General features: G+C 41.7%; 1 protein-coding gene across 5 annotated transcripts in view; it reads left to right on the top strand.

Annotated features, from left to right (window-relative positions):
• The window catches only part of ATF6 (activating transcription factor 6), a 73801-nt gene that overhangs the window by 24472 nt on the left and 23168 nt on the right, over positions 1-26161 (top strand). For 3 of the 5 annotated variants that reach the window (XM_085586935.1, XM_085586931.1, XM_085586933.1), the window contains 4 exons: positions 1152-1271; positions 2604-2706; positions 4104-4168; positions 8115-8229. In XM_085586935.1, coding sequence (XP_085443061.1) covers positions 1152-1271; positions 2604-2706; positions 4104-4168; positions 8115-8229 — 403 coding nt within the window. The remainder of the gene's footprint in view (positions 1-1151; positions 1272-2603; positions 2707-4103; positions 4169-8114; positions 8230-26161) is intronic. The other 2 variants (XM_085586932.1, XM_085586934.1) reach the window with 1 other exon arrangement.

Genomic DNA, 26161 nt, shown 5'->3' with positions numbered 1-26161 from the left:
GCCTCCAGATTAGAGTCTGGCTAATACAGCTCATGTTTTCCCATTACAAGATCTATCCTTATTAGACTGTCCCTTTCCAGCAGAGTGTTTTGGCTGGTTGAACAAAGCCAGGCACAGATGTGCAGAAAGCCCTAATGTATTTTGCCATGCAGAAAGAAGGCAATAAATCATGAGCATTTTAAGGCTGTAGCCATGTTGAGGGCTTTTGTATCCTACGTGCTGCATTTCAGGCCGTGACCTGTGAGACCGAAGAGTGGAGTGGTTCTCTTAGGAGCATGTGCTTGTGCCTGTACCTCCTTTTCTTTCACTGTTTCACCCTGGGTTTGGCAAGCTTTTCTACATATTCTTTGTCTCTCCTAGATGGAGTAGAGAGGAGAAGCAGACATGAAGTTGGAGAGAAAGCTGGGAAAAGGAGGGGACTATGAATAAGGCTTTCATAAAGTCTTATACCTAATTTTTTAGAAAGAGGTTGAGGTTCAGGAGCTACAAGTCTGTCAAAATCAAGAAGACTAAAGCTGTTATGTTGATAACCTGTCAATAGAGAAACCTACATTAGGTATTTGGTGATAAATAGTTAACTGGCAGGAATTGCTGGGAGTGTTATGGATTTTTGTACTGAGAAATACATGCTCCTCACTTTTTATCAAAACTAAGCTAGTTTCTGGAGACAGAGATATAAATCCTCTCCACTCAGATATAATATAGTTTGTGCCTGCTCAGTTGTTATATAGGTTATGGTCTTTCTATCTGCATGGTTTTAGTGGATAATAAATTTAGTATTTCTGTAGCAAGTCTTGCACAGCTCTGGAATGAGAAAGAAAGTTGTGTCTGCAGAGATCACATAGTTTGCATACTTTAAGGAATATTTTACAGACTACATATTCCATCAATATCTGGCCTTCTTGGGAAGAGATCCAACATCTGCTGATGCTCATCTGTCTGTCCTGCATTGAGAGCTGTCAGCCCCCTTTGAGGGATTGACTAAGAACATTGGAGTTGAATTGCTACTCACCTGTTTCACAGGTCTCACGGGAGCAGCTGTAACATTCATGGGTCTGCTGGTGATAATGCTCATTCTCTGGCTTTAGCCAAAGGGTTATGAAAAGGTTTTTTAAGGGATTTCTTACTGTGCTTTTTTTGATTTTTCCCAGGTATGACCATTCTGTATCTGATAACAAAGCACTAATGATAGTCTCAGAAGAACCACTGTTATATATTTCACCACCACCACCCCCCTGCCGGCCTCTGATCAACAGGACAGAGTCGCTGAGGTGAAAAAACACCTGTTGTGAGCATTTAGAGTTTATTAGGAGTTGATATATAAACTCTGTGTTGGCTGAGCGCTGCTGGACAACTGTGGATGATGCTATTGTCCATTCATGGTGTTTATTCAGTACCTGACCAGTGTCTCTCTCCTAAGTGTCTGCACTGTCCAATGCTTGCTGTCATAAGGACAAATCTACTTGGATCTTTTTAATCTTTCCATGATTTTAGTAATGATTTTCACCACTCTCTTTTCACACTGGTCATTTGCAATAACAAAACAACAATTTTCTGATTGTCTGGGTGGTTTTCACAACTTAAAAAGAGAAATCACTTGATATGTAGAAGTGTTAATGATATGAAAATTAAGTCCAGATAAAAGCCTTTCCCAGCTGAGTTATATAAGAGATGGTCTTCTATTCTTCAGCTTCTGATAGAAGCAGTCTGAACCTGACAGTGCAGATGTTCTTTGTTCACTGTTAGAAAGCACCGAGCTCTACTTTTTCTGTATATATGAGTCACTGACCTTATCTCCATTCTCTTTGTCTATTCCTTCGCTTAGATTTTTTTGCCCACGTTTATTCTTAATCAATAATTTGCCTTTAATTGATCAGCTTTTGATTTTAGATTTCAATAGTCCTTTGAGTAATTTCAAAATTACTGGGCAATAGAAAGGACTGTATCTATTTTATGTGCGAACACCCATGAATCTAATACTTTATAGATAAATCTTAAAATTGTATTTTCTTTCTGTGTTATTAAAAATAAGTTATCCTAAGGTGAAATAATAGTAATCTTCAGTGTCTATGATGCCTTGTAGTGGCTACCTAGAACAGAGGCTAGACAAGATTAAGAGAGTAAAAGCAGGTATTTATTAAAGGCCTTCAGTAGGTACACCTTGGGCAGTCAAAGCCCACCCAGGGCCTACACCCAAAAATGGACGACAGGTCATGGGTTTTCATACTTTTGTAAGTTTGGTCCATTTGCATACTGGGGGTAAATCTTCCAGTTACAGTTTCAGGTAGTGAAGTAATTTACCCCAAGTTTGCACCTTCCCAACGCACTTTTGTTTACATTTTTCAGGGCCTGAGGCAGTGAGGTGTCCTTGATTCTCATGCCTAGAGAGGAATTGTTGTGTCTGACCAAAATGAGAAGACAATAGCTAACATTCTATATGGAGTTCAGAGCTATATGCTAAAGAACTGCAGGATTACAAATAGATGAAAGATAGAAAAGCTAAAATCCTAAGGCATCATCCATATGGCAGCTAATCTGTTGTACGACACTAAACCATTGTGTCAGTGTTGTTTGCAGTCTGTGCTGATGCTGTGCTTTCCTAGGCTGACCCACGAGCTGCGAGGATGGGTGCGCAGGCACGAGGTAGAGCGCACGCGGTCCCGGCGGCTGAGCAACAGCCAACAGCAGCGAGCACGAGTCCCGCAGGTGTGTGATCAAAAATTCATCCCATGGAACACTCTCCCTTGCTTGCTTGTGCTTGGCATAAAAGTGGCCATCATGCCTGTAATTAAGGCGGCCAACACATCCTATTTTAAATTGCTGGGTTTGGTTGATTGCTACATAGTCAGATTTGTTCTTCCATTCCTGCTCTTTGATTCAAGGTTTTGATTTTTTTTAGCAGCCATCAAAACATGATCAGCATTTTCTAAAATTAAATAATTCGTTATCCTTTTTATGCCTTCTCTGTAAATATAAGAACTAAAACCTACAGCACATTTATCTGACTCCTTGTTAAGGGCAACAGCTGATTTGTTTTGTTGAAATATTTCTATTGTTTAAATTTTTGCTAGAGGAATTTTTTTAAAATTTTTTTTGTATGACTACAGAATTATGAGACTTATGCTCATAGTTCCCATTTTTTGAAATCTCTTTTATCTACATGGCAATACTTATATCAAGGCTGAAATTAAGATAATGAATTTTCAAAGTATTGAAATTGATTAGGCAAAGTAATGTTGCGGCGGGCGGTTGTCCAGAGTGCTGCAACCTTCTAGAAGAAGTGTCTTGAAAAAGACACCTCGGGGGCACAGGCATTTCTGTGCTCACACCGGGTGATTTCAGCTCTTCTGTGATCTGGTGACACAGAGGGAGAGACGGGATCTTCGTGTGGGGTTCCAAGGAGAGCTTATTATTGAGCTTCTTCCTCAGAGGGAGTACAGGGACAAAGAGCCCCTCAGGTTGGAAAAGCAGGAATTTAGAGTTTATATAGGGATCTCGAGGGGCAGGACAGAGCACCAGGGCCAATGGGATGAGGGCACAGGGGTGGAGCAAGGGGGAAGCGCCAGTGGGGTAGAAGAAATCAACATACAATAGCAAAGGGCTCTGGGGGCAATTTTCTTGCTCTCCCTTACCCTAGGGCTATAGCTCAGGGGTTGGCCCTCCAGGGGACCATGCTAGGCTTTTCCTTTGCTGGTTTTCCGGCCCCCACATAGTAACAGCTTTAAAGGAATTGAGCATAACAATGTGGGAAAGACTTAGTTTTCTAGAGAAGGGTTCTGTATTAAACTTCAGATCCTTCTCACCGGTGTCCCGAGCAGAATGGTAGAATATTTAGAAATCCTGTCTGTGGTGCCAAGCTCCTTTTCTTGTCTCTGAATGTTGACTTCCAATTTGGCTGAATTAAAATCTTGCTGGTTTTGTTATTCCAGCTTGATTGATGACCATTTCAGTTTCTCATGTTTCAGTGGAAAAATATATGTTTCTGGTGCAGGGCACTGATTGACCTCTGCCCCCCATTCTGTATGTTATATTTAATGTAGTGGCAAACCACAGAATTGCTTATTGGTTTCACTTTGTGTCTTTTCTTTCTTCCCCTTTTTTAGAGCTCCCTCAGTGACAAAGCAGATTCCCAGCTAATGGCCATGCCTTACACAGACACCAGTCTCAGGTAAGGCAGAACAGCTCCTTTGTTATTGCTTTCTACTTAATAACCTAGTTTTTCACCAACAGTTTGTAAAGACTGTTTTCACCTTCTCAGGGTTCTTAAGTCAAATACAGCTACTTTTCTTGGTCTAATTCTGTCCCTTAGCAAATAACTGCTTCTGATTATTTATATTATACTTGAAGGGACCCCTGTATCACAGCTTCACTCTGCCAAGGGCTTTTCTAGCTATGAATTTTAAGATAATCCTTGCTTTGCTCTCCAGAATCCCTTTCTAAACAGATTTGACTATTTAAGGAAAAACATGGGGAACTGACTTTGGACTCCGAGAACATTGTTCGTTTGTAAGAAGGTTTCAAAGAGTCATGAGTCTGGTAAGGGGAAGGTTTCTTTCATTATCTTCAAGAGTAGAGCTGTTATAACTAGCACCAAATTTTTATGATGCACTTAAAAGTACCATTGTAGCTCATTTGCATTCTTTGTCTCCGTCTGCTGACTTTTCTCTGGTGATTATTGGAGCATGTTAATGAATAATTTCCTTATGTCCCCTATCCGCCCCTCCTCATAACTATGCTGTCCCTCTTCCCTGTTGACAGGAAGTACTGGACAGAATTATTTAAGAAACAGAGCTTCTCTTTCCTGATCCCTGTATGAAACTGTTTAGGAGGCTATCTGCTTTGATGTGCCAAAGAGGTGTGTAAGAGCAGAATGAAGTATGGAGGGAACTTTTTGGTGAGAACACAACCTGAAATGGTGCTGTGGGAAGTAAGACAGCTGTGGCCTTTCTGTTTGCATTGCTGCTTTGAAAGTACGATTAGTGTGGAGGAAAAGAGCAAGCTGCAGGCAAATGTTAGGGAAACAGGCTGTCAAATTTTGATACATCATGACTTACATGAAAAAAAAGAAAAAGCTTTTTGAGTTCTACAGGCAGATGAAGGATAGCTGTTTCAACTGAGCACTGATGAACAAGCTTCATACCATAAGGCAGTTTAATATACATGCTTGCATTACCCTTGAAAAAAAAATATCAGGATTATTGGAAACAGTGTGAAACATCATGCAGCTCAGCATCTGTTGTGTTACAAAGGAAGTGAGATTTTTTGGGGTTTTTTTCAGATTAAGGATGTTTATGTGAACAGGACCAGTGAGTCATGGCAGCTGCATGCTGAGACTGTCCTGGAACTGCTAAGAACATTTAACAGATTTCCAGTTCCTCTCAGAGCCACCAACTACTAGGTGCTCTATGAAATCATAGAATTACAGTGTAGTTTAGGTTATAGTGGACCTCTGGAGATGTCTAGTCCAACATCCTACTCAAAGCAGGCTTAACTTCAGGTTTACTAAATGCCTCTATTAGAAGAGATGGTCTCCATTGTAATCTCCATTAGGAAGCTGAGGATTGAAAAGAATTTCAGGGAAGTCAAAGCAGTGGAGGAGATAAATTTAAGACGATTTCAAAGAAAGTCATCAACACCCCTCATCTCTTTATAGTCTGTGTAACTTTTTCAGAGGTGATTTTGTTGAGAGCTTATGTAAGAGTGTTTCTTAAGGTTTCAGGTATCAAAATGAGACTCTCCAGTTATATTCCTAAGTTTTGCACTATTAAGATTGTGGTTCTTGATGCATAAAGCACTGTGTCCTGCCACATTTCTTCCCAAAACAAGCCTGTGTGCAATATCCCAATGCTCTGTGATGCATAACAAGCAGTGTTTTTCAGAGTTTTAAAACAAAAGTTTATATATCCAAATAAATGGCCAGGTTCAGCACCATTGTTTGGGATGCACAATTTAATATGGTGGTTTCTTGTAATATGCAAAGGTGCTACTAAAACAGCTGATAGTTTGGCACCTGGTTTTGATTCTGGAGTTACTCCCTCCCTTTGATGGTGGTTATCGGCAGATGCAATGTCCTACCTTGTAACATGTCACAGCATACATCACAGTTGAGACAGCCATTATACACAGAGTGTCATCATACAATTTCAGAAAGCTGCAACCCATACAGAGTAACACCATACCACATCAGAAGGCATCAGCTGTCTGCCCATACAGAGTGACATCGTATCACTTAGAAGGCTGCAAGCATTGCCCCTCTTGTTCTTTAGCCCAACCTTTTATACCCCTCATTGTTCATGCCTTGTACCTGTGTGCCCTCTGTCCCCTTTTGTGGTTGGTCAGTACCCCTGGGCACTCCATGTCTCATTGTTTCCAATACTGTTCACTTGCTTTTCACAGCTGTAGCCCATAAGGGATGAGACTTGGCCATAGCCCCATTTCCAATTACCACAAACTGTACCTACAATAATCCCCTGGTATTGCTCATGTTCGATGTGTTACACAACCAGGAGAGCTTTGGAAAGGCCCTGTGGTTTCCAGGTGCTTTGGGGCAGTTTTGGCCTTTGGTTGGTTTTCAGGTCTTGTTGTGTCCCATGGAGTGTGGGTGAGCACGGTTCTGTGTGCCCCATGTTAGCTCTCGGGATGTGTTGTACAAGCAGCGCTGTGCCTTTCATTACAGCCAGCTCCAGGGCTGTTACCTTTCATCACAGCCCAGCTCCAGTGCTCCATCTCAGATGTAGTGCCTTTCATCACAGCTCAGCTCCAGTGCTCCATCTCAGGAGGGGCTTGCTGGGCCTGGGTATTTTTGTGGATGAGTAATCAAGCTCAAATTAGTTCCAGTCTTTGATTGCTGTGTGTGAAGGACAGGAGCTGATTCTTTATGCATAGTGCTGCAGAATGGGATCTGTAGAGTAGAGCTGCCTGCTCCTGATCCCCCAGGACTTACATCCCCAGTCCTATGAAAGGGCAACTGGCCTGGCAGCTGCAGTCTTCTGCTTGCAGCAGGACTCAGTTAGCAGTGGAAGAGAAGATGATAACAGCCTGCTATTACTGCTGCTTGAGAAGATCTCTTGATGATAGATTTGTGCCGTGTTATATTTTAGAAACAAACTAAAATAATCTAAATTAGCCCCCTTAGTTCAAAACCTGGGTCAGCAGAAGACAACTTGGGAGGGGAGGGATGCCTGGTCGTGTCCTTGCCACAAACACACAGTGCTATTAGAGTGGAGGAAATTAAAATGACAGGTTGAAGGTCCAGCTAATGGTTTCCCTGAGTACAGCTTTCCAGTATGATTAAATAAGTTATTTTGCAATGGAATTGGGGAAGTATAAATGATAGCAGTATATGCTAGGAGTTTCTCACCTTTCCAAGATAAACAGTGGATAAGTACCATGATTGTAGGACTTGCCAGTGTTTTGGCTTAGAAAGGTTGAGAGCATCTTTTCCTTGTGTCTCTTATGTGTAAGACGAGAACCATGGAAAAGATAAGCCAGAATTATGTGAATATTTTATTTTTGCTCCTCTGTCTAAATTGAAATCAAGAGCAAACCTTGAAGCTGACCAGGGGAAAAATTTTTGAGTTGAACAGAGGATACAGCAGAAAAAAAAGAAAAGGGTGGGTGAGAAAGAAAGTGAATTTGTCATTTGACAGTAAATTAAAAGCTCTGTTTATGCTTAACTTTGTACTACTTTCAATTTCAGTGGTTTGAATTCTTAGCAGTAAAAGAAAATTATTTCATTACTAAAGAGTTTGACACTTTATTTCAGAATGATATTTTATCCTTAAATTTATTTTCGGAAGTCACCACAATTTTTCAGACATTTTAGGTTGAAACTTTTTTTTTTTTTGCTGTTGAGCTAGCAAACAGGTTTTTGCTGGCCTCAGAAGCATGAACAGAAACAAATCTGGAAAACTGTTACAGAAAGACCTTTGAAAAGCACCTTTAACTTTCAAAAAGTACTGAGTAGTTTCATTGTCTATACCTGTGTTTTGTGTTCCTCAGGCTTCTCTCAGTGGATGAAGAGCTGCAGTTCCTTTAAAAAGCAGGTCTTCAAAGTCATTGTCTCACTGAAATTAACTGTCTGAAATGATTACCTTTGTCCTTCTTTATTTCAGCAGGAACTCAGGGAATGAGCTGCAAGTGTATTATGCCTCTCCAAGGAGCTATCAAGATTTCTTTGAAGCAATTCACCGAAGGGAAGATACATTCTATGTGGTGTCATTCCGCAGAGTAAGTGTAGCAGGGGCTGATACTGGCGTTTTACCTATGTCCCTAAGACTGCTTCTAGCAGAGATACCAAAGATGACTTAGTCAAGATTGAAGGTAAATTTATTTCTTCTGAAGTGATGCTTCTCTGTGTCCTTTACAAGTAACATGACCAGATCATGGGCTTTGCAAAACATGCCCATCACACTGGGAATGGAAAGAGCTTTGCAAGAAACATTGTAGGCCAGGGCAAGACAGCCCAAAATTGCATGAACCCTGTGGATAAACACACATTAGAACTACTTAATAGGGGTACAAACCTTCTGTGCTTCTGGGTATAGGAACAAATATAGCCTCTGTATAAATTATTACTGTTAGCACAATGCAGTTTCTATCTTCCCCTAAAACTCTTGCATTTGTAGTTTTATGTGTAACAATTTTTCTGCTGTTTTGTGACTTGTAAGTTGACACAGATAAGCAAGTCTGCTATCTGTCCTGAGATACAGCAGAGCCTTGTGCTGCAGCTGTGTCAGGCACAGCCTCACATCTGCAGCACAGTTAGTGACGATAAAAGCTGTTATAAAATGGAATTTCAGGTGTCTGATGGCACTTTCTGCACTGCAAGCATGACTAGTGTCGAAGCCAGGACAGCTGCAGCAGTGAGAAGCTGGCTGGGATCTGGTGATAGAAATTATCAAGGCAGACAGTGATTGAAACACCAGCCTGGAGTTGGAGGAATTTCTTCCCTCCCTTTTGCAGAGGTCCTGATGAATCATTAGATTCATGTCTATAATGCACATTTGGTTGGCCCTGGGCCTTGCTGAGCCTCCTGCCCTGCCATTTTGCAGTCAGGGTGTTAGATGAGAATTGTTCTGTGCATGTTCACACCCAGCTGTGATCCTCCCAGGACCCTTCAAAGCTCCATTTGTTTCCTCTTCATAGGAGTGTCCCAAGGTAGTGGGGAACCAGTAGTGGCCACAACAGCAGCTCACCCAGCTAAAACCAGTTTTGTGTAAGAGCAGACAGATCAGCACAGTTAGTTTAAGCAGTTTCTGTGTTGTCATAACTACCAATCTGTAGATGCCATAGATACATAGGTAATACAGCCCTGTTCCACCTGGTACACAGCAAGTTTCTTAATTTGTGAGATGCACGTCTGTAGAAAAGGTTTAGGCAAAATAAAAACAGCGGTGCTCTTCTTAGTATTAAGGGTTTTATGCTGAGTAGAAATATGAGATTAACTTCCAGTTTTGGGATTACTGGGTTGTGTCACAAGGCTGGAATTTTGTTATTAAATGCTTGGCATGTTCTGCTGTTCTTTCAGCTAGCAACACAAATATAGCCAGCACCAAGTTCCACATATCCTGAGGATGAGGAGGAGGGAGCAGAGAATAAAAATTTTCCTGGAAACTCTGAACATAAAGCAGAGCAGTGTTTGTAGAGTTCTGCACTTAGGGCCATTGCTCCAACCCACCTGAATGCATAAACAGGTCCTGTTTACACTGTTGGATTAATGACCTGGAAGTTGTCAGCTCTCATTTGAAGTCACAGAGCTGTCCTTGGAAACAGTGTGCCTTGTGCCACAGAATCCCTACAGCTTGCTCTGCTCTCTTGCAGGGACAGGGGCCTGGGCCTTTTAAAGCCATCTGTGAAGTTTTATTTGGTTGCAAAACTTGTGGTATTTTTGTTGTATGAATGAAGTGTCCTCAAATAGAAGGCAGTTTCATGCATTACCTCATTTATTGTTTTAACAGGGTAAACCTGATCTAGCAGCAAGCTCTGCCCTGAGGCACTTGTCAATGATTTGCTTAGATTCTTTTGTGAGTTCAGAAGAAAGGACTCCTGCACAGCTGAGGGGTGCCATCAGCAGGGCCCCAGCCTGGGGGGTACCCTTTCACTTGCTCCTGGGGATTGCTGACTTCATTTTCTCTGGCCCACAGCTCCCTTTTCCCTACTGGTTAGGAGCTGCGAGGGGACGGATTCCTCCCCAGTGCCATCCCACAGTTCACTTGTGTTGCTTGCGCTTGTCCAAGTGAGGAGCCAAGGCCTGGGGATATGATACGTTTTGTTCTCCTCTCTTTTGTTCTCCTCTCTCGCTGTTTGCCATGCAGACACTCCCACATACTTAATAAGCTGTTACAGCCCTGTAACATAAAAAACAGCAATAATCATGTAGTTAAAAGTTGCAGGGAGTGGGTGGTTCTGGTTGTAGTGTTCCAAGTGGAAGGTGGGACTGTGGATCTCAGGAGTTCCCTTCCGCCTGATGTCTCTGGATCCTCTATTCCCATTTCCTGCTCTGCAGCTTCGTAAACCCTAGCTTTTCTCCTAGATGCATGAGATAAAATGGAACATTTTTTTTGTGTTCTCACTTGCACTGCAGGAGCTGTGCCCTGAGTTCCTTGGATTTTCTAGAAAATGAGATGTGCTAGGGCTACCCCTGCCTCTTACGTGGTAGGACTCAGCCAAGGCTTCTGGAAGTGCAGATTTGGGAAGCAAAGCTCTTGCAGTCTGCATGTTCTTCTGGTGATGCTTGCTACCTGTAAGACTGAGATTCCCATGATCTCGTTGATTTTATTTTCTTTTCTTGTCTTGGAAGGCTTGCAGTCTGCATATTTACAGTTGAGGTTTATGTGGGTTGTTTTTTTTTTTTCCTTTTTAAGGAGGAGACAGGAAAATAAAGTAGCATTTGGATCAGCTGAGTCCATAGAAGAAGCAGAGCTTTTGCTCTGGGTCTAAAGAAATTAATTTGTTGCTATGATCAGGGGAGTGTGTAAGGTCATTTTAAACAAGAAGAGTCTGCTGGTCTGCCAACCCCCTTGATTTCTGCTCTGTAATGTCTGTGACACAAGTCTGCTTGATGTGTCCTAAAAGCCCAGTGGAGTGTGGCTACAAAACCCCAGCTGGTGGATCTGAGGTGCTCTGTCAGCAGGGAAGAGACACCTGGCTGGTTCTCTGTGAGCCTGGCACCCACACACCTCTCTGTCAGAGCTCACATCTGGTTTGCCACAGAGTACTCAGGCCTTGTGATTGTTCCTAGAATTACCTGAATAGCTAGCTTAATTTGAAAAGTAACTAAGTAAATCATTAGAGAAAACAAATCCCACCCAATTTACTTTGGCCTGTAAATGCTGATTCAGATCATTCCACCCTTGTGTGGTTAGGATAAGAGTCGCCACAACTTGAAGTGATTAAGCAGTAGATTTCTCCATCCTGGAAGGTTCATTCAGTGACCCTTTGGATGACATCTCTGCAGGCTTATTTAAGGACAGTGACATTTTTTAGGTTAAGAATGTAATTACTGTTCTTAAGGAAAACACAGTTTGAAGTTTAATTCACTTGGGAAATTCAGAGGACTTCTGGCATTTCCTCTCACTACTTTCTCTATTTCAAAGCAGAAATATCTCCTAATATCAAAGTTTGCCACTTGTATTTATTGCAGTGCATATAGAGTAGAATGTATTAAAAATTAGATATTAAATGGTTTCTGTTTCTTAGAGCAAGAGTGATGCTGGCCCTGTGGAAATCAATGGCAAAGCCTTTACCAACTTCTGTAAGACTGGGGATTAGCTTTATAAATTTCTGCTTTGGTGCCTTAAACCATAGAGGTTCAGGGAAACCTCTTATTATGAAAGTAAATTTCTGGTCCTATGAGCCAGCATCTGCAGTAAGTATTTAACAGATTTTCAAGTTCTGCAAACAAGTTTTTGCTGAAATGATGAAGCCAAATTTCAATCAGAACTTTTGTTCTTTCTTTGTTTGCTAGGAATAAAAATGTCTAGGTTGTGATGTGCTTCTGTTGGTAATAAGCCTGTGCTCTGCTAATTGCATTTGATGATATAATTGTATTTGGGATGATCTGTTACTTTCAGGAAGCAAAAGATTATAAAGCCTCACTTTGACATGCTTGTGCAGCAGCAGTTTGCTGTGCTGCACTCACAGCTGGCAACAATAATTTGAATGTATCAGAGAGCATGAGACAGGTTCCAGTTCATTGCACTCCTGATGCCATTGACATCCTGCAGGGAAAACTGCTTTAGAAGAAGTTGGCTTCAGATGATGTTTTGCAGCCAGAAATTCAGTCCTAACATATATTTTCCTCCTACTTGTTGCACTTGACAATGGATGGTTTTTACTGAACATGGAGTTTTCTTCTGTGAATTTTTTTGCAGATTTCTACAAGTTGGGATGTGTAATTTGGTGTTTCATTCAGATGAATTGATTAGACCCACATAGTTCTGCTACCCCTAGAGACAGGGCAGCTATTTTGTATGTTTGAGTCCTGTGGATTTGCAACTGCTGCAAGTTAACATGCAGATTTTTGAAAGATGTTACAAACTACCCTTTTTCCTGTGGAGCCCAACATTAATAGCTGTTCAGAGGAAAAAGGTTACTTTATCCCAGGATTGTAGGATTTTTAGATCTTGTCCTATATTTTATAAATATGCTGCGAATAATATGTAGTAAAAGAACTGAGGCTTAGGGCATAGTATCCATGATAAAACTGTGTGTCCTTTTCAAAGCAGAGGTCACCCTTTAGCCTGTCTTCTCTGTGAGGCCAATTCTTGCCTCTCTGGGAGAATTTGAGGAAGCAAACGGTATGTGTGATTGTGCTTCAGCATGCCCTGAAGCTCAGTGAGTCAGGCTCTCTCAAGCTACAGCTGTATTTGACTGTCAGATTTGAAAATCCATTATGAAAACCTCCTGTTTCTGTTGAATTGTCGATAGTGAAGATAAAGTCTGGCCTGTTATATTCTTTGTTACAAATTCCCTCTTTTTTGTCCAGACTTCGGATTCTTTGTGTCAGGGAGTTTTCTCCTTCCAAATCCCCAGTGTCCATACAAAAACACTGAAGCAAGCTTTGTTTCTGGTGTTTCTTGAACTGTCTTCCTTTCTGATATGGAATATTTCAGGTAGGTGGGGAGGAGGTAGAAACGACTGTCAAAGGGATGGAGAGCTGGTGGAGGGAAGGTTTCTCTGTGCTCTTTCTGTTACTCAGCTGGGGAAGGTGTTGCTTTTGATAGCATCTTAGAGCTTAGTCTAAAAACCTCCAGAGAGAAATCTAATAATCTAAAATGAAGACTAAAATTTTATGTTGGTCTACAGAACACAAATGGCCTTACCTCTGTCCTGGGATTCTCAAAATACTTATGTATGCGAATAACACAGCTGCAAGTTAGGTAAAAGGACACTCAAAAGAAGTTAATTTGGGTTTACAGCTAAAGGCCAGCAGTTCTTTAAAAAGTGTTTCTATCAGCACCTTCTCCTATTTTCCAGAAAACCTGTGTTATCATTTGTCACGGAGGACATCCTTTGGGGGGCAAAGCAGCAAAGAGCTATATGCTGTGGAGAGCAAGCAGCCTGAGAGGAGGGGGAAGAGAAGGAGTAGGCAGTAAGACATCCCAGATGTGTGGGGGTGGAAGCCAGAGAGGAGCAGTCACAAGTGCCAGCTGCAGTGCAGCATCTCCTGCAACCTCCTGGCTCAACCAGGTGCAAACGGGGAGTAGGAGGGACCAAAACAGCATTGCAGAATGGTGTTTCTGAGAAGGGAAGTAATGCCTGTCACAGCAAGTGGGGTTTTGTTTCCTTTGTTCTGTTCTTAGTTCTGGCTTGGAGAGCTGCTCTGATTTGGGAATCTATCCCAAGGTATTTTGGAAGCAAAGTCTTAGTCGCTCTGATTTTTATTTCCTTGAGTCCCTTTGGACCCCACTGTCCTCTAAATAAAGTTGAGAATTGATGTGGTGTTGAGGACAGACATATAAGCAGAGGCAGGAAAGTCAACTCTAATATGTCTGGCATGAAGCAAAAGCTCCTCTTGGATTTTGAGTGTATAGTCTTGATTTGTTTGTTTTCCCCATGGTTGCTGGAACTTCATGAATTATATTAATGCCATCACTGAATTTCTTTACATGTCCCAAATCTAACTAATACTTTGTTATTTTTAACCTAGTGTTTGGAAGGACAACATACACTGCAGATAATTATAGTGAAAATAAAACATGCTGCAAGAAATGTCTACAGAACCCAAAGCGGTTGCAGGGAGACATGACCAGTAATAGCATACATGTATTTAAAATGTGCTGCATGCTTGAGAGGCAAAGAGCTGTGGGCAAGAAGGAAAGGAAGATTGTTGGGTTTGGAAAACCTATGTAAAAGGCCCAGTGCTTATGAAATTGGTGTGGACATAGACTAGAGAAGTATAATTGAGAAGCGTGGGAGGAAGATGTGATTATACAGTGGGATTTGTCTCAGTACAGGAATGAGAGCAGTATCTCACTTAATGAGAGTACAGAACAGCGCTAATAAGAGTCCAGAACAGACAATTGCTACCAACAAAGTAAGCAGGAGCACAAGTTTATCCACAGACAATTAATTTGTGTTCAATCAGAGCAGGTGGCGAAAATATGGAGCTCTGAAACAGTTCCTTCAGGAAATAACCCAAGTTCAATTTAATAATACTTTACTTATGCCAAATACTTACACTTTCTTTAATGATAGCATGGTATTAATTAAAGAAAATTTTACTCAGATTATTCTGAACAGTTCCCAGAAGGGAATGATGAGCTCTTGCTTATGATCTGTAGCAATATTTAATTATGGGATCAATGCTGACTGAGCCCTAACTGCACAGAGACGTAAATGATACCTTCACCTCTGGAATTGCAGTAGCCAATAAGACACTGACTTGAATCTGGTAGGAATGAACTGCTTGAAAAAATTACATTCATGATACTTTGTTTGCTTTGAATGACTGTACATGCAGAGAGCACTTTAAAGTACCCATGCTTGCTTTTTTCGTTGAACTTCACACTTACACAGCGTCAGACTAGTGATATTTTTCTGTTCTTTTTCTGGTTTTATATCTGACACTCTAGAGTCTGTATAAAAGTAAAGCGCACACAATAGAGTTGGGTTTGGTTTCATTAGTGTTCTACCTTTTAGCGACTATTAATCATTACAGTATTACATTTGAGACCATTATTTACAATCATAGGCACACATGTAGAGTTAATTCTGGTCAGATGAAGCTATTTGCTTCCAGGTGGAATTAATCCTTTTGCAAGATTTTTAGCTGGACAGCCCACAAAGCTTATTTTATGAAGTAAGAGCCCAGGTGCTATTAATGGGTTTGTGCAGATTATCATCACCTCCCACTGGACCAAACAAAACTCTTGCAGCTTCCAGGTTTTATTTTTAAATAGCTGGCAATCCTAGGACAAGAAGTGTGATAGAATTCACTGTACATTTTTATCTTCAAACTGGCTTTGAAACTGCTTGAAAGTGGAGCATAAAACTTGTTTTTAACTTCTGGGTCTCCTAGTTGTTTGTGGTCTATCTACTGGAATGGTGATAGGTGTGAGAAGAGGTCATTTTGCCTCATGCCTGGCAAAGCTTGCTCCTCACCCTGCAGTTGTTTAAACTCCAGTTTTGCCAGCACATTTGATAGAGACTGTCAGGCTTTGAGTTTGTGATTAAGAATTCAGAGTGCTGTGGGCTAAGCTAAGAGATCCTTCACACTGGAAACCACTGTTCAGGAAATCCTTTTTATGTTTTCATTGCAAATGTTAAAAATGTGCCTGTGAATAATTCTGGCACTTGAAAGTGTTTTTCATGGAGAGAAGGCAAAGCTGTGCAGGAGGCACGTGTGCACAGCTCGAGCAGTGTGTTGCAGTATGAGGATACTGCAGAGGAGTGGCCTGCCTGCTAAATGCTGTGGGCCACTGCCCTTGGAGCTGCTTGGCAAAGGGCCACCAAGTATTGCACAAGTGATTGTTATTGTTCCTTGGTTTTGTGACTATCCAAAACAAGGTTGGAAGAGTCAGCTGTCTCAAAGAGAGTTATATCCAGTATGAGGAAAGTGGTCTGAGCTGTGCTCAGAGAGGTCATGCTGTGTGGGAAGGTGCACAGGCCTTCCTTTCAGGATCTGAGTCCTGCCAGGCTCCTGTGTATTAAACAATTCTCTCCTCTGAGATTCTAGAAGTGCACATTCCCAAGCTGTTCCTCCTCAGTGTGGGGATTCTTAGGTTGAGTCACTTGTTAGCTTCTGGGAAGCCCTTGTTTAATCTCCTTTCTAGGAAATCAGCGTGGAGCTCTTCTCCTCTCTAAGTACAGTCCTGAGCACTCAGACCTGCAGTTTTTCATCAGGAACTCAGTAGGTAATCAGTGGGCAGTGTCTCCAGGAAAAGGTGGCTGAAAGTTTTCTAATAATGACTGTTTAATTCCCTACAGCACTCCATCCCTCCTCTGCTCTCCTGGCAGTTCTAACCAGCACTGTCCAGCAGAGTAGAACCTCTTCACGTGAATCAAAATGGATGCCCTTATGACTTACTCTCTCCAAATCTTGATGGTTGACTTGAGAATTTACCCATTTGCTTATAAAAGTCACTTCCAGTACCTTATTTCTCCTAGGAAACAGGCATCTTAGAACAAGACTAGTGTGCACAGAAACCAGAACCCTGTATCTCAGCTGTGGCACCTTCTGTCCAGTTCTGTTACAAATCACCTCTAGCTGCTTGCAGTGCTTTTTCTGATTGAAAATGCCCTGAGACAAAGCCTTGGTGGAGCTGCCTCGGCTTGTAGGAAGTTTTAGTGTTGAATCTGGCCCATCAGAGGATGTGTTACGTGCTCCTGGTCTGGGTTTCCCTCCCAGTAATGGCGTGTGCAGTTGTTACAGGGCTGTGTGTGCTCTTGGTGTGCTTACAAACAGATCTGTGTGGGATCAGAGGGACAGGGGGAAATGGTCTGCAGCCTGGGGACTGCCTGGAGTTCACACTGCCTTTGTGTGGGTCAGGTGTAGCTCTGCAGAGCCATGAGCGGCTCAGAGGGCAGGAGGGAATGGAAGTGAAAGGGGGCACATCCAGCAGGGGGAAGTAGCCTCAGGCTCCTGCTCTGCTGTGGACCTGCACATTAAGAGCCTGACAAGGTATTTGTGTTGATGAGCTTAGATAATGAGAGTAGTGACTACACATATTCAACTGGTTAATGGCAAGCTGAGTTGCCCTCCAGCTAGAAGAGAAGATTTGGATTGGTGCCTTCAGGGTGCTCAGTACCTCTGATATTTTGCAGAAGTCATCCTGAGTCCAAGATGTTCAGTTGTTTTGTGTAGAATTAAAACCAGTACAGTAGTAAGAAAAGAGGGGAGGATTCATATGGAGGCATAATTTAGGTGAGTGCCCATGCAATTGATGCTATGCATGTAGTGAAATCAATTCTTTTGCCATAGTATTTGTACCCTCAGTGTCTAAGAGAACACTGATGTATGTACTCATCTAAAACCTTTCAGGCATCATTGCTCACATCTTTATTTTGTGATTAGATTTCTGCTAGAGCTTTCTTTGACCTGAAAGTCCCCTGTATTTTGAAATAAAAAAGCTGGAAACTCCAGTGGCTTGGTGAAATGTTGCCAATGGGGCATTTCATTTTTAAAACCCACATTCATGAAAACAGAGCTTCTGTGGTGCTCTGATATTGTTGCATCATGCTTTGCAGGATGTTTGTAGAAAATGTTGAAATTAACTCAAGACTTCTTCCACTAGCAAAATGTACCTAATTAGAACAGTTGAAAGCAAAAGTCTTTACTGTAGTTCTTGATGCTGCTGGCACATGTCAAGTGAGAGGTGCACTGATAAAGGCTTACATTTGCTTAATTTGCAGTGTTCCTCACAAACTTCTGTTTTTCTTAATTTCTTTGCATCTGGCTTGCTTTCTTAAATAATTTCACAAGTTGCTGTTGCTATTTTATGGACTACCAGGCACCACAAATTCTCAAGCACCACTCAAGGCTCCTTCTCTGCTAAATGGAGGCAGAAAAGCTCTTCTTAGTTTTCTCCACCTATTGCAAACAGCTATCATTGCATGGACTGGATTTCCTTCCAGAGATGCCTTTCCTTCTGTAGGTTTTTAAAGGAGCCCAGACAACTCTGTGAGACATTTGAAGCTGGAAAAAGTTAATCTCGCCCTGAGTGGGGAGATGAAAGGCATTTATTTGCTCAAGCTATTATGTTCTAATGTGGTGGAGAGCTGGCAAGTAGTGATAGAAGAAAACATATTACTCTGCAGGAAGAGAGACAGGCCCAGCCTGAAGGTGATAGCTTGATGTCTTCTTAGTGGCATGCAAGCAAGGATCTCCACATTTTTATCTTCCCAAAGCTGACCTTTCCCTCTCTTTTATCTAATCTGGTGCCTGTGATCTTGCTAATTCAATTGCTGTGGCAGACAGGCAGTTACTTGGATGCAGATGAATAAGGAGAGTTATGCTCATGCAGCAATTTACACCTCTGTTTATCCATTCTCAGGTTTCAGAGCAGGATCCAAGTAAACATTTGTCACACAAAGAAGTTTTTTTGTGGAAACTGCTATTTTCTACCAGATGTACAATGAACAAGTGCAGGTGGCTTGAGTGATGGCTTGTACAGCACTGTACTACTCTCATCACTGTTCAGAACTGGATGATTTCTTCCCTAGCTACATGAGCAGATTCCAGGACTTCCTAAGGGTAAAGACTAGTGAGTCATTGACATGGTTTATCAGCACCAGAAAGGGTTCCCTGTTGTCCATGCCAGTTCCTTGGCTGTGAGTACTCGGGTCTCTGTTTGGGCCATTTTGTTTTATTATCTTGGTGGGAAAACAGCCTGAGGGGTTCAGGACACTTTCAGGAGAGTCTGACAATTGCCAGAGGCTGGCAGGGAAGGAGAAGGGACCCTCCTGTTTTAGGTGGTCATGGGGATCAGGTTGCTCAGGCTATGCCCAGCCATTCTGAAGGGCACTTCATATAGCTCGGGGGTGATTAACAAAGAATCCTCAATGTCAGGCATCCTTTTTGCTTCCACATATGAGTTAGTCATGTGCCTTATATATGCTTTTAAGACCATTTCCCATCAGATTGTTTTCTTGTTTTGGTTTGAGAGGTTCTTTTAAGGGGAAAATGCAGATTTTTTTAGTAGTCCTTTTCACTTATAAAATTACCTCTGTTTCTAAAAACTGATTTATGCCTTCCTCAGCAAGACTAGAAATTCAAACAGAGTAGATGTGTGGCAAAAAATCCAGACTCAGAATTGAGATTTATGAGTGAAACCTAGAAGTAAACTTAGCAACAAATGTGAATAGAAGGAAACTCATTGGGCTGGGCTAAATACAAACCAATAGGCAAAAAAAAAGAAAGGGAGCTTCATCTTTATACTCTCTTAACTGAGATTATTACTAACAGAGGCAATAACTTCTTTAACATCATTATATTGAATATCTCTTTAATTAGAAGAAGCTATTAATAGTTGATGAATCCTTAGCCGTACAAATGGCCTGGGATCTGCAGAATGAGAAACATCTTTTCAGCAAGCAGCTGTAATGTAACACACATTGCACAGCTTAAAATGCTGCAATTGAATTTGGATTCAGCCCACTGCATCCTGATATTGAAACCTTGTTGTCTGTGCACCAGCATTCTGCAGGAGCAGTAGGCAGCTTGGCTTTGGAGCCCCAGCCATGGCCTGAGTGTGTCAGACCACTGTCCAGCCATGGCATCCCAGGAACTCTGCCTGTCCCCGCTGCCAGGATGTGCAGAGACCCACCCCGCTCTGAGCTGAAGTCATGGCAGAGCTCTGCGTAAAGCTGGGGGGTTCAGGCAAAAATGCAACTGATTGGTGACTGAGAAAAGTGTTTATTTCTGTGTTATCTGCATGTGTTTCTTTCCTTATGTCCCGTGTTGCTCTGTTCTTGGGGGTTTGGCAATGGAATTTGCATTGTGGGTGATTATATTTATATAATGGTATTCTTTTATTCAGCTTTGGCATGATTTGCAAGGAGAGGCCACTTTCAGCAGTGAAATCAGAGGACCCAATTCTTTAGGTTCCATAGAAAGGTGCTTTCAAAGCTGCTTTACCCAGTAGATAATGACAATGCAAATGAGACCTATAGTTTTAAAACCAAGTCAAAGTCAATTTAGTAAAAGTACTGCCTCTGTTTATAGAACAGCTTTCTGCCTGGGACCATCATCATGATGACCTAAAATATAATTTCTTGCTGCTGTTTGGGAGGTGATTACCTCCATCTCATTGGAGTTAACTTCATAGAGGTTTAGAGAGAGATTCAGGTACCCTGAGCATATGAGGCTAAAGGATGGGGGGAGGAGGAGCTCCCCAGAAACTTAACTCACAGTCAGTTGTTTTTCCCATGAATTTGAGGGATAACAAACAGTTCTAACCCAGACTTTCCAGTCCTCTGATGTATTTCTGTGCAATTGATGCAACTTCTACAGTTAGGAAGATTTGTTGCTAATTTCCTGTACATCTGCTGTGCTCTCAGAAGCAGCATCTCTCTGGCTGCTGATGTGAATGAAGCTGCCACTTGTCTATTTTTGGGTAGTACTATGGGTTAACCCCATCCAGTAAATAAGAGCCGTGCAGCCACTTGTTCATGCCCTGTCTCCCCACCAGTGGGGAGGAGAATTGGAGAAAAAAAAAAGTACACCTTGTAAAATAAAAGCAGTTTAATAATTAAAATAAAATAATTATAAAAGTGGTTATAATGGAAAGGAGGTAGAGGAGAGGAGCAAGTGATGCACAGTATAGTTGCTCACCACCTGCTGACTGATGCCCAGCCTGTTCCAAGAAGCAATCCTGGCCAGTTTTCCCCAGTTGGTGTACTGTACACAATATTGAGTGGAATGGGATATCCCTTTGCCCAGTTGAGGTCAGCTGTCCAGGCTCCCAGCAGTGCACCTGCTCACTGGCAGAGCAGCATGGGAGAGCCAGAAGTTCTTGATCTGAGGTAAACTCTCAGCAACAGCAAAACAGCAAAAAAATTGGTGTGTTATCAACATAAATTCAAAACAGGCACTGTGCCAGCTGCTAAGAAGAAAAATAACTCTCTCCTAGTTGAAACCAGGACAGGCACTCAAGGGCAAACAGCAGCAAGGTGGGGCTGTCCCAGCAGGGAGAGGAGAGAGAAGCACCCTGAGTTTGGCTCCCAGCGAGTTTGATCTGAGTTTAATTTAGACTTACTTTATTCTCTCTTGTGATTAGCCTTGCTTTCGATTTATTTGATTACCCCTCCTAGTGAATGTATTTCCAGCAAGCTGACAACAATCACAGATCACTAGATGGATCAGGTAAAGGAGAAAGTCGCAATGACTGTGAGATGTAAGCTTCAGTTGTCATTTTGTTCCCTCAAACCAGATCTGAACCCAGTAGCTGATATCCTGGCTGCAAAGGACATATATGCTCTCTCTGCAGACATTAAAACATTTTTTAAGATAAATCCCAGGTGTTCAACTCAAGAATGAATCTCTGTGTGCTCAAGATTTTGGGCTAATGAACAGTTGGGTCCTGTTGTGCCAAATGTGCCTATTGTGCACACTTTTTAGAATAATTAACTGCTTCTGTAAAATTAAGTTTTGGAGTCTAATAGTATTTTTACCTGAAGCTTTAAATGTTTATTCATCTGTATACCAGTAATATAAATAAGTTTTATTTGCATGGGAACATGTTTGGATCCACTTAATAAAAGTTGCCCTTCAGATTGAATCCTGCATCTTGTGTCCAAATTCTGACTGTCTCAGCTTCCTTAGCTGAGCTGTCCAAGATGCTGAGTCAGCTGCATTGACAACTACAGGTGCTCTACTTCTTGGCTTGCAGCTGTCTTACATAGTGTGGAGCTTGAACAGGAGATTTAAATTCTTTCTGGTGCTGCAGAAAGCAAGAAGATGGTAATTTCAGATTAGGGCTGGCACTTGTGCCATATCTGTTGTAGGACTGAACACACCGTGATCAAATTAATTGCTTTGATTTAAAAAAAAATTGAAGTCTTGACTCTACTTAACAGTTGTTTCTGATTAGGATTTTAAAGTTCTCTTGAATCCCCAGCTGCCTGCATGTGTGGGCATTTTTGTACTGTATGAAAGCATCCTTTCTCCTGCTTTGAAATGAAATTGTTTTGCCAGAAGAGCGTTCAGTCACAAGCTGTGCGACCTTTCCTGGGCTTGTGTAGCTATTCCTGAGCATTTCTCATGTGTATTTAACCCTGATTGCTGTCTTTGGTATCTTTGCAACCCTGACTGCTATCAACAGCTTTCTCATACAGTCTTTTCATGAGAGGTCAGCAAATCAGGGAAAAGGCAAGGTAGAAGTATGATCTTGACAGACTTGAAAATTTGAGCCCAGGTCCTTCTGGATCCTGGAAATGCTGCTTAGAGGAGCCCTCTGGTCCAGCCTCCTGTGTGGAAGAAGGCTGTTGCTGGCAGTGAGTTGGCTGTGGCATTGTCAAGTGGGCTCTGAAGAGCTCTCAGGATGATCTCAGCATAAAGTGAGATCAAAGTGTTCTAGTACTTCACTGTCCTTTGAAGTCAGGTGGAAGAGAAAGCAGAGGACAGCTGTATTAGCAAATGGATTTGGAATTGCAGTGTTACATTGAGCCAGCCTTTGGAGAAAGCCTGGCATCAATTTCTTTTTAGCCATGGAGCTTCTGTTTCATTGGAATGTGATCTGAGGAGATCACGTTCCCCTCTAAGGAGTGTGCCCATGGAACTGCACCGTTTTTGTGCACTGAATAGCTCTGTGCTTGTTTATGGCTGCAAATGGCAGAACAGCAGAAAAAAACATGTTTGCTGATAGGAGCATTCTCCTCTACAGTTGGGGTTGTGTATGCTTTTTGGGGCAGTTTCCAGCAAAGCAGCATTTCTGGGAATCCAGGATTTGTCTTCTGTAGAAGACCTGAGGTCATGCTGACAAGTATAGAAACTTTCAGTTAATGTTTTGTGAAAGAAGCAAAGAATCTGGATGATCCTTTTTGGTTTTACTGGACTGAATTCACATGCCCTATCTAAATTACATGTTTTTACAATTACAGATTGCAGTTGCAAAACTAATAGCCTGCAGATGCTATGCAAAAGCAGAGCTCTACTGCAGTGAATTATAGAAGGAGGGGTATTTCTTTTTATGGGCAATAGTAATAAAACAATTAATTCCTTTTGAGTCTTACAACTCTGTAAAATCTGCAAAGACAGTTGACAGACTCGGCTGGGAGTTACAGATGAACTGCATTTCTGTGCTTCTATAGCCCCTGGGAAGGACAGAAAATGGCAGAGAAGCATAATTTTCAAATAATGTGAAGCAAACATTTGTAATTTTATGATACTGGTTAGATTGAGAGAGCTTTTAGAAGAAAACCTGATCTTTATCAAACATAATGGAGAAACCTTTCCACCAGTACAAGCTTGGGATTCTCTTTCCTTCACTGAGGAACAGAACTGAGCTAGACATACCTTTTCCAGTTTGTTTTGAAACACAGATAATTTCCACAAATAACACACACAAATTACCACAGCATTTTCAGGAGTGCTTTAGTAATTTCCTATACGATATTAACCAAAACTGTTCACTTAGATGTAGAATTCTGTCCCTCACATCCTCTTACTTTGCGTTTAGGAATTTTTTTTTTTAATCTGCTGCCAAACCAAAATTACATCATCGCAAATGTGTGCATTGTTCTTTACTTTTGTCCCTGCGGAGCAGTTCTGCAGGCAAGTTTAATTGGCAGGATTTCTGTCCAGTCTCTGTCCTATGCCCTCCCATGTTCACATGGCCTTTATCCTTCCTATTCAAATCAAAAAGGACAAAACTACAAGGAAAAATACATTTATCAGAGAAATAAAGTACAAATGGGGCTCCTTCACCTCGTTCTCCCTTGCAGTTGGACTGGCATCGGTGTGCCCCATTCAAGCTTCTGCAAACTGTGATTTCCTGGGGCATTCTCTATCCACAGGGCAAGGATGATGGTATGTAGTGCCTCTTATTTTGGATGTCTTGCGAGTGAAAAATGATACTGAAATAGCTTGGATAGAAATGAGGCAGGTTCATCTCAGGTAATTCCAGATTTGCAGAGGAACAGAAAGCTTGACAGAAGCTGGTAATTGTGCTGCTTTGGTGTCACTTTAACAGGGTGAAGATAGATGTTTCAGCAGGACAGGGCCATGAACCTGTCTTTGGAAGTGTGCTCATGATCAGCTTCCTGGAGGGAGGCATGGTGCCTTCCCAGACGCCCACCAGGTTTTGTCTATAGATACCTGATTACCAGCATATTTCAGTGTTATCTTAAGGCATAAATCCTCCTCTTTGGCCTTCTATGTTGAACAAAGGGATTATAAACCATGAAAATAGAAAAACTGAACAGTGTGTCAGTATTTTTCACTTTCCTATACACCTGGCTCTACAACTGCCTTTTGTGCACCTCCTCAATGCTTTTCATGTTTGTGAACACAGCAGGTCTCTGTTAATCCTTAGTAGTCTCTATAACCTTTCTGGTTCTTAATCCAGGAGAGATCCTTTGCTACTGCTTCTCTTTTACATGGAGAAAAGGCTCCAAAGCTGAGCCCTGCTCGTGGACAGGCAGCAGTGCTGTCTTTGAATGGAGGGGAGGAAACTCCTCTGAAGGAAGCTTTTGACAGAGTGAATTTTCCATTCCTCTTGAGGTCTCTGGGATTTTCACAAGGCTCTCTGACTCACAGTGAGGTGCCTTCCAGGTAGTTTGGTTTTGGAGTCTAGCCCATATCACATCTGGCAGTAGCACAATTTACAATAAAAGGCATTAAAGATTTCTTCATTAAAAGGCCTCTCATGTGGGAACTAAACTGGATGGCAACTCCTTCTTCTGCAGGGACAGTGACTAGAAGTTGTTCCAAAGTGCAGTTAGATTTTATTTATGAAAATTTGCCTGGGAATGGCAGAAAGGTGTAATCTTACACTAGAGGACATTTTATTGACTGGGGGATTGAGCTATTTCTGGTGAAACACTAAAATAAAAATCATATCTCATCACTTCATTCCATCACTATGTGCAAAGAATAGGCTGTAAAAGCCACCTGTGCACAGAAATACAGGGATTGAAACACCACTGAGGTGAAAAGGAGCAATTCTGGCAAAAATGAAAGCAGAAAAACAATCTCTATTCCCACTACTTTTTGGAGCTTTCTTGTTCTGGAATAGTCTTCTCCCCATCCCTTAAAACTTAGAAAAATAGTTAGATGCTATGATTAAGGGTTGAATTCTCAATTACAAACTCTCTTCTTTAAATGTGCTGCAAACTCAAACTGTGTTAATGTGTGCTGGCTAACATCAATGTTAACATAGGCAGAACTGGTTAACTTCAAATTAAGTGAAATGGCATTGTTAAACTCAAAGTGCTAAAGCTAGTCTCAGGATGGGCTGCCAAGAGCTGCTTCAGAGAGACTGATACCTTGTGAAATTGTATTGTGGGTTTTCTGTGGGTTCCTTGCAGTCATTATCCCATTTTTCACCTGCTCCCATACTCTTCATGGCATGGATTCCCTGTAAGGATCCATGATGAGGTAAGTAAATTTCCTTGTATTTCTAAATGTCTGCCTTAAGAAAAAAAAACCTCAGAAACCAACCAAACAAAAAAAATCTCAACAGATCAGCTTTAAAAATAAGCTAGCTTTACTAAGTTTCTGGTATGATGAGCAAGAGTGCTGGCTATGAGTCACAGTTTGTGCAGAGGTTTTAATTTGTTTCCTCTCTCTTTTTTTTTCCTATTCTCAAAAACATCCCTATGCTTTTCAGATATAAGGGTCAGAAATGTTTCCAGAGGCACCCTCCCCTCTGCATTTGTGCCCAGTGTAACATCCAGTGATGGTGAAGGCAGCGTTTCAGGAACTTCTGGCATTTTCAGATGGACCAGTGCTGCATCCAGTGTGGTGTAACCTCAGGGAACCGTATGGTTGCCATTCCCCAAATGAATCAATAATGAAATTATACAGCCATTTCCTCTACAAATTTGTAAACTTTCCTACATGTCCTTTTTGAAATGCCAGAGGAAACCAGAAATGTCAAGGCCTGACTCCCATTTAGATCCTGCTCTGTACTCTGTGCACTGTTGGGAATTGCTGGGGTAGCTGAGGATCAGCCTCTTGACTCTGAGTGCACATTGGTGATTCTCTTCCCTGGCGAAC

The sequence above is a fragment of the Lonchura striata genome, chromosome 8 (assembly GCF_050655825.1).
Source record: "Lonchura striata isolate lonStrDom1 chromosome 8, ASM5065582v1, whole genome shotgun sequence".
In the NCBI taxonomy this organism is placed as follows: domain Eukaryota; kingdom Metazoa; phylum Chordata; class Aves; order Passeriformes; family Estrildidae; genus Lonchura; species Lonchura striata.
This window is presented reverse-complemented; position numbering and strand designations above follow the sequence as displayed.